At 48.3% G+C, this 9,713-nt stretch overlaps 1 protein-coding gene across 1 annotated transcript; it reads right to left on the bottom strand.

Moving 5' to 3' along the window:
- Nucleotides 1-1,505: 1,505 nt before the first annotated feature.
- TMEM101 (transmembrane protein 101) lies at nt 1,506-8,834 on the bottom strand. Its single transcript, XM_056863487.1, has 4 exons — nt 8,692-8,834; nt 4,866-5,046; nt 2,376-2,522; nt 1,506-1,814 (listed from the first exon to the last, which is right to left on the bottom strand). Exons 1-4 carry the CDS (start codon nt 8,832-8,834, stop codon nt 1,506-1,508), a joined length of 780 nt encoding a protein of 259 aa, XP_056719465.1.
- Nucleotides 8,835-9,713: the final 879 nt, after the last annotated feature.

The raw sequence follows: 9,713 nt of genomic DNA, 5'->3' as shown, positions 1-9,713 counted from the left end.
CATCCCAATTTTTTAGCAAGTTGTTGGGGAAGGGATGAGGGGTGTCTTCCTGGAAGATTCACCTGATCCCTGCATTACTACTCATGGAGATGGGGATCCTGCAACTTGTGCTCAGCATACATGCTCTACAGGAAATGTCTGAGCCAGCAGGTGCCCCTTGTTCCAGGAATATATCTAACCCAGGGTTTCCAATGACCCGGTCACCTCCAGGGAGAAGGGCAAAGGCCTCTCTCAGCTCCATCGCGATTGTTCATGGGCTTCTCTTCCTCACAAATCTTTTCTCAACCCAGCTGAAAGGGCATCTCCATGGCTGAGCATTTAGAAAGCCCTCCCTTTTCCATCTACGCTAAACAAAACCCACATTTGGTCAATCGATGCAGCTGGACTGCGGCCTACTTAGAAGAAGAAGAGTTGGTTTTTCTATGCCGACTTTCTCTACCACTCAAGGAAGAATTAAAGACACATTGTGGAATTGACTTAGAAGGGATTAAACCGTGAGCGGCCACAGGGCGGACTCGCCGAGCTCTTTCCTGTGTGGATGCTAATCTGGTGAACTGGATTTGTTTCCCCATTCCTCCACATGAAGCCAGCTGGGTAACCTTGGGCTAGTCGCAGTTCTCTCAGAGCTCTCTCAGCCCCATCTACCTCACAGGGTGTCTGTTGTGGGGAGGGGAAGGTGATTGTCAGCCGGTTTGATTCTTCCCTAAGTGGTGGAGAAAGTCAGCAAATAAAAACCAGCTCTTCTTCTTCTTCCTCTTCCACTACTAATAAGCCGCAGCCAGTATATGTACAACATATCGTGTAAGAATGAAGGCAGGAAGCTTTTGGCTGTAAACTGCCAGACCTACTCTGGAGGAAGGTAATTCTACCCTGCTATTCATTTGTACGTCCCACAGTCTAGAAGAATATAATATTGCCTGACAAGAGCTTAAGTCAATGATCCTGTGGTTTCAATCTTGGAAAGTTCTCTAAAGGCCCAGATTTCTTAAGAGCTGGACATTCCGCCCGCACTTTGGCCCACCTAGGCACCCCTGAGTATGCAGCAAACAAGAGGTGAATTCTAATTCTGTCTCTCGCTACCCAAGATGGCAATGGGGATCCAGCCTCACCCACTGCAGGACACCTGGTGGTACGACAAAGCCAAATCTCCTCTACCCTACTGAATGGGCAGGAAGGAACAACCCATATCTGGAGGTGAACATTAGCTGAAACCTAACAGTCTTCGTGAACTTAACCACTTGCTCACAAACTCTTGGCTGCTAGAAGATGGTGATTCACACCAAAAAGGAAATATCGGAACAACGCTGGATTTTGAAGAAAACCCATTTTCTTCATTTAGCTGCCAAGGGAAAGGAATGAAACATTTGCAAAATGCAATAAAAAAGAACCAAAAAAATAAATAGGTGATTAAAAAACAAACATCCTAGTCTTCTTTTTACCTCTGCAACCTCATCCTCACCCCCAAAACCACCACAGTAATCTCTGCTCTCCCGCAGGGTCTGAGCTCAGCCATCAGTGGCCAAAATTACGGAAGCCCCAAAAATGCCAACGTTCTGCCCAATCAGCTTCATCTGGTTCCAGAACTCAACTCGTCGGGAGTCGTGCCAATAGCCCAAGTTGCCGTCGATGAAGAGGACTACCAGCGGAAGGATGACTGACAGGATCTGGGCAGCCAGAGTGATGTAATAACCGGAGAGGAAGGAGAGGGCCAGGATGCCGTAGAGGACAAAGAGAAGCTGTAAGGCGATTTCCCCGCCAGGGATGCCGCTGAGGTAGGCCAGGCGGTCTTCCTTGCTGTGCTGAAGGGAGTAGGCCTGAAAGCGCACAAAGGAAAAGAGATCAGCCTGCCTGAGCCTTTCAGAGCCCCTCTCGGTTTTGTACAATTGCCGCACACATTAATTCATTTAGCAAACCCGTATGCCTTTTTCTCCACAGCAACAAAATCACTGACAGTGAAGAGGAAGAGGAGTTGGTTTTGATATGCTGACTTTCTCTACTACTTAAGGAAGCATCAAACCGGCTTACAATCTCCTTCCCTTCTCCTCCCTGCAGCAGACATCTTGAGAGGTAGGTGAGGCTGGGAGAGCTGTGACTAGCCCAAGGTCACCCAGCTGGCTTCGAGCGGAGGAGTGGGGAATCAAACCTGGTTCTCCAGATTAGAGTCCACTGCTCCGAACCACTACACCACGCTGGCTCTCTGTCGGTTGCTTTTTCTTTCTACATATGGGCAGATTCCCACAACAGCTTTGCCAGAAGCCTGCAGCCAGGACTTACTTGAGTGCCAACCGACCCAAACGAAGAAGCTCTTGACCCCTATGGCAGCAGACTTTTTCTTTGAGGGGGGGCTGTTTTCTAAGATACTTCTGAGTACATACCACACAAATGAGGTAGATGCCAATGAAAACCTGCCCCGTGGACTGCAGCGACCTGTTCCGGGGTTTCTGGCGGTAGATCTCTCCGGCTCCGCTCGCCAAGACCAAGAAGCCGCCGATAATGGCTATCGTCCGCGAATACATCCTAACCTGCATGAGGAGCGTGGCACAAAATACAGATGCCAATTAACAAAGTGCAAGCAAAACCTGACAAATATGCAGTACATTCCAAGGAAGCCAGATCATAATATGAAGTCTCAAGTGCAGCATTTTCTGTACGTAGATCCTTGAACATCCAGAACTTATTGGTAGAGGGGGGAAGAGAGAAAGAGAACAGGTTTCTACTTCAGTCAATGGTGCAGATCAGTGTTTCAAAGATGAAGCCTGTTTAGGAAGGGGAGGGGCTGTGGCTCAATGACAGAGCATCTGCTTGGCATGCAGAAGGTCCCAGGTTCAATCCCGGCATCTCCAGTTAAAGGGACTATTTTTTATTTTATTTATTTTTCAAATTTATAACCCGCCCTCATCCCTAGTGAACCGGGCTCAGGGCAGGTAACAATTAAGAACATAAATATCCAATATACCTCCTTAAAACCGTAATAATTAAAACCATTAAAATCCTAATCAGATGGCCATAACTATACCTAGGTGCCAAAGCAGATAAGGGTCAGCAGATCAGCCCCCCACAGATTTCAAGAGTGGGGGCGAGATGGGGAGGACAGTACAGATGGATCTTCTTCTTCTTGCGGCTGTCTTCAGTTATAGGCCTGGCGGAATAGCTCCGTTTTACAGGTCCTGTGGAACTCCTCAAGATCCCGCAGAGCCCTGATGTTACCAGGAAGACTATTCCACCAGGCCAGGGCCAAAAAAAGCCCTGGCCTGTGTTGAGGACAGCTGCACATTCTGAGCCCAGACTAGGCAAGCAGGTGATGTAAAAGACCCCTGCCTGAGACCCTGGAGAGCCGCTGCTGGTCTGAGTAGACAATACTGACTTTGATGGACCAAGGGGCTGATTCAGTAGAAGGCAGCTTCATGGGTTCATGTGTTCAAGATACCAAGACACTTTATTTGGCACAAGCAGAAAAAGAAGATGAAAATTAAAAAGAGGGGAGTTACCAAATTCATTAGCTACTCAAGTACAATAGACTCTTATGTAGAGAAGGTCATAACAGATAACCATCGGATGAACCATGGCATTTGGGGGTTTTGTACCTTAACGCACACGCATACATGGAAAAATAACCATGCACTGTGTCCACAAAGAGGCACACCACACAGTCTGCAGAGACAAGTTTAGCTTATTGACAGACTGCCATTCCGCTACAAAGTCCCCAGAGCAATTCACAATACAATAAAGAGACCGCAAAGTACAGTAAAAACCCAGTTAAGGTACCAAAAACAAAAATAAGTCCTTCTTTGAACAGCATGTAGTTAAACTGTGGAACTCGCTGCCACAGGATGCGGTGATGGCCGCCAACTCAGAAGGCTTTAAAAGGGGTGTGGCCAAATTAACGGAGGATGGGGCTAGCAATCATGATGGATGTCTACTCCCTCTGGTACCGGAAGCAGAATTCCTCTTTATGGCAGTTGCTGGGAAGCACGGGCAGGAAGATGCTCGGCAGTCTTCCTGTTTGCGGGCCTCCTAGAGGCAGCCAGCTGGTCAGCCACTGTGTGAACAGAATGCTGGACTTGGCAGGACTTTGGTCTAATCTAGCATGGCTCTTCTTATGAAAATATCCATTTAAAAAGCAGCACACATAAAAAGTCAGCAAGCAGCATACCCAAGCATAATCGCTGATGTCCACTCGTAAGTCACCGCAAGCAAGACAAGCCCTGTCTCTGAAACCTCTGCAAGGTTGGGACGTTATTTTGCATCCTCAGGAAGCCTGTTCCTTTAAAGAGGAGTCGCCACCAAGAACACCTGAGCCCAGGTAGAAACAGTTCTCACGCACTTGCATGGGAGAACTGAACTATTAATAAACCCCTGGTCTGATGAAACTGTGTCGAAGCTGGCTAGAGAAGGGACCTGACGGGGGAGAGGGACAGGGGAACAGAGAAAAGGGAAGGAATGTGCAAGCTGATAAAGGAAAGAGTAGAAAAAAGGGGAGTGTGAACAGAGTGAAAGAGGAGAGGGAGAAGAAGGGGACTTTAAAAAAGGGACAGGGCAGAAGCGTGGAAGGAGACAGGAAGCAAGGCGATGCCAGGAAATATATTGGTAGGTACCACAGTGCCCACCAATGCTATGCTGGGGATCGCTGGACACCCTCTCTGACTGGAAGCCATTCTCCTGTGCAACAAGCAATGGTCTCTCCCATCACCTGCTACTTGTTCCTCGGAGTAGAGATGCTGGGATTGAACCCGGGACCTTCTAAATGCCAGTGTGAGCTGTACGGCCTCTTTGTTTTCCTCTGCTGGTGAAATCAAAGCCATCTGGGAAGCAGACACACACGCTCTCGGATGCGCCCTGCTAATGAGAACCCAAGGTTTCCTCACCTTCACCCAATCTCCATAATGCGCATAGGCCCCAAGATACGCTGCGTACGTACTGACAGCCAGCTGTAGGGCAGCCCCCAGGGCAAACCACCTGCGCTTCACCCCAAAGGACATGAAGCTGGCACACAGGACAGCGGCTCCCATGTCAAAGTAGAGATATGGGACCGGGATGTCTGGTTTCCTGAGCAGGGAAATAAAGGCAAGATGTTAATCCTCGAAGAAAGAAAATGGAAAAAAAAAGCCTTTGTTACATTCCTATTTTAGCCCAAGGAAGAAGAAGAAGAAGAGTTGGCTTTTATATGCCGACTTTCTCTACCACTTAAGGAAGACTCAAACCGGCTTACAATCACCTTCCCTTCCCCTCCCCACAACAGACACCCTGTGAGGTAGGTGGGGCTGAGAGAGCTCTAAGAGAACTGTGACTAGCCCAAGGTCACCCAGCTGGCTTCATGTGAAGGAGTGGGGAAACCAACCCGGTTCACCAGATTAGCGTCCACCCCTCATGTGGAGGAGTGGGGAATCAAACCCAGTTCTCCAGATTAGAGTCCACCCCGACGCAGCTCCAGTTGTAGGTAGCTTTCCCCCCTTAGATGAAAACTAGCCAGATTTGAGCCTTAGACTATACTTTAAATAGATTACAGAGAGCATAGGTTCATTACATAGGCTGTGGAACTCCCTGTTCCATGATGCTGTTTCAAAACATGATGCTGTTTCAAAGCACTGTGACTCAAACACACCCTCACTCCTCCACAGTACAGTCCATAAGAACACAAGAGAAGCCATGCTGGATCAGACCGAGGCCCATCAAATCCAGCAGTCTGTTCACACAGTGGCCAACCAGGTGTTTCTAGGAAGCCCACAAGCAAGACAACTGCAGCAGTATTATCCTGCCTGTGTTCCACAGCACCTAATATAATAGGCATGCGCCTCTGATCCTGGAGAGAATAGGTATGCATCATGACTAATATTCATTTTGACTAGTAGCCATGGATAGGTAAAGGTAGTCCCCTGTGCAAGCACCGGGTCATTCCTGACCCAGGGGGTGACATCACATCCTGATGTTTACTAGGCAGACTGTGTTTACGGGGTGGTTTGCCATTACCTTCCCCAGTCATCTACACTTTACCCCCAGCAAGCTGGGTACTCATTTTACCGACCTCGGAAGGATGGAAGGCTGAGTCAACCTTGAGCCAGCTACCTGAACCTGACTTCCGTCGGGTTCGAACTCAGGTCGTGAGCAGAGCTTTTGACTGCAGTACTGCAGCTTACCACTCTGCGCCACAGGGCTTCTCTAGCCATGGATAGCCCTATCCTGTGTGGACATGTCCACTCCCCTCTTGAAGCCTTCCAAGTCGGCAGCCTCGATCCCAATGTCTTCCTCGATCCCAAATTGAAAGCGGGTCCTGTGCATACATGTCAATTTCTCACTACGCAAATTCTTGCTTCTCCTTCCCACTTGTCTTTCCCCCTCATCCAACCCCTCCCTTGTCCAGAAGATTCCCAATGGCTGGGAGAGAGAAATCATTATTCTTGCCCTGGCCCCTGAAGTGAGGAACATAATAAGAAAGGCCATGCTGGATCAGACCAAGGTCCATCAAGTTCAGCAGTCTGTTCACACAGTGGCCAACCAGGGGCCTCTAGGAAGCCACAAACAAGACGACCGCAGCAGCACCATCCTGCTTGTGTTCCACAGCACCTAAGATAATAGGCATGCTCCTCTCATCCTGGAGAGAATAGGTATGCATCATGACTAGTATTTATTTTGACTAGTAGCCGTGGATAGCCCTATCCTATGTGGGTATGTCCACTCCCCTCCTCAAGCCTTCCAAGTTGGCAGCCTTGATCCCAAATTGAAAGCTGGTCCTGGGCATACTTGTCAATTCAGGGGTTTCTCCCCATGCAAATTCTCGCTTATTCCTCCCACTTGTCTTACCCTGCTCATCCAACCCCTCCTCTGTCCAGAAAATTCCCAATGGCTGGGAAAAGGATGTAATTCTTTTTGGCCCGGCCCCTGCGGTGAGGAACATAAGAACATAAGGAAAGCCCTGCTGGATCAGACCCAGGCCCATCAAGCCCAGCAGTCTGTTCACACCTGGCCAACCAGGTGCCTCTAGAAAGCCCACAAACAAGACCACTGAAGCACCACCATCCTGCCTGTGTTCCACTTCACCCAAAATAATAGGCATAATATAATCCTCTGATCCTGGAGAGAACAGGTATGCATCATGACTAGTATCCATTTTCGTCAGTAGCCATGGATAGCCCTATCCTTAGGGTTGCCAGGTCCCTCTTCGCCACTGGCAGGAGGTTTTTTGGGCAGAGCCTGAAGAGGGACGGGTTCGGAGGGACTTCAGAGCCATAGAGTCCAATGGCCAAAACGGCCATTTTCTCCAGGGGAACTGCTCTCTAACGGCTGGAGATCAGTTGTAATAGCAGATCTCCAACTAGTAACTGGAGGTTGGCAACCCTACCTACTCTGCTTGAACTTGCACACTCCCCTCTTAAAGCCTTCCAAGTTGGCAGCCATCACCACATCCTGGGGCAGGGAGTTCCACATTATGCATCATGACTAGCAGCCATTTTGATCAGTAGCCGTGGATAGCCCTATCCTTAGGGTCGCCAGGTCCCTCTTCGCCACTGGCGGGAGGTTTTTTGGGCAGAGCCTGAGGAGGGCGGGGTTTGGGGAGGGACTTCAATGCCATAGAGTCCAATGGCCAAAGCTGCCCTTTTCTCCAGGGGAACTGCTCTCTAACGGCTGGAGATCAGTTGTAATAGCAGGAGATCTCCAGCCTCTCTTGAGGAAAGGAGAACCTGTCGGGTCTTTTTTATGAACACAAGGAGGCATTTTTGCCCAGAGATATATTCACATTGGAAATGAATTCTTGCAATCTTGTTACATGGCAGTGAGGCTAATATGCCATATTGCACAGAAGAATAACTGAAGCAGCTTTGTTTCTGCAAAACGACCACCAAACTAGAGGTGTCGTCTTTGCTTGCTGCTGTTGAAGAATTATTCCCTTTTGATTTTTGATGTTTAATTGGTGAATCAACCTACAAATTTTGTGTTAGTTAGATTTTCAGGAACTTACCTGTTCAACTGTGACCAAACAGAACATTAGATTCTCTGGGACTTCTCTACAGAGTATTATTATTTTTGATTTTGCTAACTTTGAATTTTATGTGAGTAAATTGTATCTACAAATGAGCTCACGTGCTGTTACTTTGATCTAAAGCACTGGTTCCCAACCAGGGGTCTGCGGACCCCCAGGGGTCCGCGAGAACTAAATTAAGGTCCGCGAAACAAAGTTATAAACCCATAATAAATTAACATTTTCAATTAAAAGTTCTCTATTATAAAAATATATATTCAAATATTATTCTAAGTTTAATGTTTAACTAACAGTTATGATTAAAGTTTATTTTCAAATCCTCGGAATTTTTATTTTGAACCTTGGGGTGGGTCCCTGCACCGAACAAAAAAGTCCTAGTGGTCCCTGGTCAAAAAAAGGTTGGGAACCACTGATCTAAAGTAACTGGAGGTCGGCAACCCTACCTACCCGGCATGAACTTGCACACTCCCCTCTTAAAGCCTTCCCAGTCGGCAGCCATCCTGAGGCAGGGAGTTCCACAGGATCCTTATTTTCCAGCCCCCCGCCCAATGTTTCTCAGACTCACTCCTGCCGCCCCCGCAGGCACCAAGGCCCCGCAGGCACCAAGACCACCTCCTAGACCCCGCCTCGGCCACCTGATCCGACGGCACACACCCCCACACCCCCTCCCGGCATTCTGCACATGCCCAGAGGCCCCGCCTCCCGCCCCCGCCCACCTGCGGTGCTCGGCGCGCTCGGCGTTGAGGAGGAGGCCGCTGAAGCAGTGCCAGAACGGGAAGCGCGTGAGCAGCACCGACCCGGCCCGCATCAGCAGCCGCAGCGCCCCGCGCCGCCCGCCACCGCCGCCGCCCGCCGCCATCTTGCTGCAGGGCGGAACTCCCGGCGCCTCGCCCTGCCCTTCCCGCCAGGCGGACCCGCGCTTGGTCCGCCGGGCCGTCACTCCGGCTGGGGTCCCCGCCCCAAAGCCGTCCGGGTGGCAACTCGTCCCGCGGCGCGAAGGGTCCGCCTTTCATTCAGCAGGTTTTCAGATCTGCGCGAAGGGGGGGCGTGTATTTCCCTGGCTCCCAGCTCTTCTAGTTGTTGAGCGTTTCCGCTTATTTTAAGCATATATTAATCAAACAGAGATAGGGAATAGTTTTCTTAGCAAAAGTGTTGGATGCAATAGCCACTTTGAACTCGGACCGTGAAAGCCTTCGACAATAAAAAAAACTTATTTTTTTAAAAAAGAGTTTCCGCTTATTTTAAGTATATATTAATCAAACAGAGATAGGGATTAGTTTTCTTAGCAAAAGTGTTGGATGCAATAGCCACTTTGAACTCGGACCGTGAAAGCCTTCGACAATAAAAAAAACTTATTTTTTTAAAAAAGAGAGAGTTTCCGCTTATTTTAAGTATATATTAATCAAACAGAGATAGGGATTAGTTTTCTTAGCAAAAGTGTTGGATGCAATAGCCACTTTGAACTCGGACCGTGAAAGCCTTCGACAATAAAAAACTTGTTTTTAAAAAAAAAAAGAGCGTTTCCGCTTATTTTAAGTATACATTAATCAAACAGGATAGGGATTAGTTTTCTTTGCAAAAGTGTTGGATGCAATAGCCACTTCCTCAAAAGTATGTACAATTTAAAATAAGATGGAAGAGAGTGAGGGGCGGGGGCAGTCGTTTTATATTTTAATTACCATAATTATTTCCTTTTTATTCCCTTATCAAATTTCAAGTAATGGATGTTTTTTATATA

The sequence above is a fragment of the Euleptes europaea genome, chromosome 18 (assembly GCF_029931775.1).
Source record: "Euleptes europaea isolate rEulEur1 chromosome 18, rEulEur1.hap1, whole genome shotgun sequence".
Taxonomy (NCBI): Eukaryota; Metazoa; Chordata; class Lepidosauria; order Squamata; family Sphaerodactylidae; genus Euleptes; species Euleptes europaea.
This window is presented reverse-complemented; position numbering and strand designations above follow the sequence as displayed.

Coding starts and splice junctions, on each gene's coding strand:
- TMEM101 (XM_056863487.1), bottom strand. CDS start 8,834: ATGGCGGCGGGCGGCGGCGGTGGCGGGCGGCGCGGGGCGCTGCGGCTG. Junction 5,047..8,691: donor GAGCGCGCCGAGCACCGCAG/GTGGGCGGGGGC, acceptor TTCCCTGCTCAG/GAAACCAGACATCCCGGTCC. Junction 1,815..2,375: donor GCATCTACCTCATTTGTGTG/GTATGTACTCAG, acceptor GTGCGCTTTCAG/GCCTACTCCCTTCAGCACAG.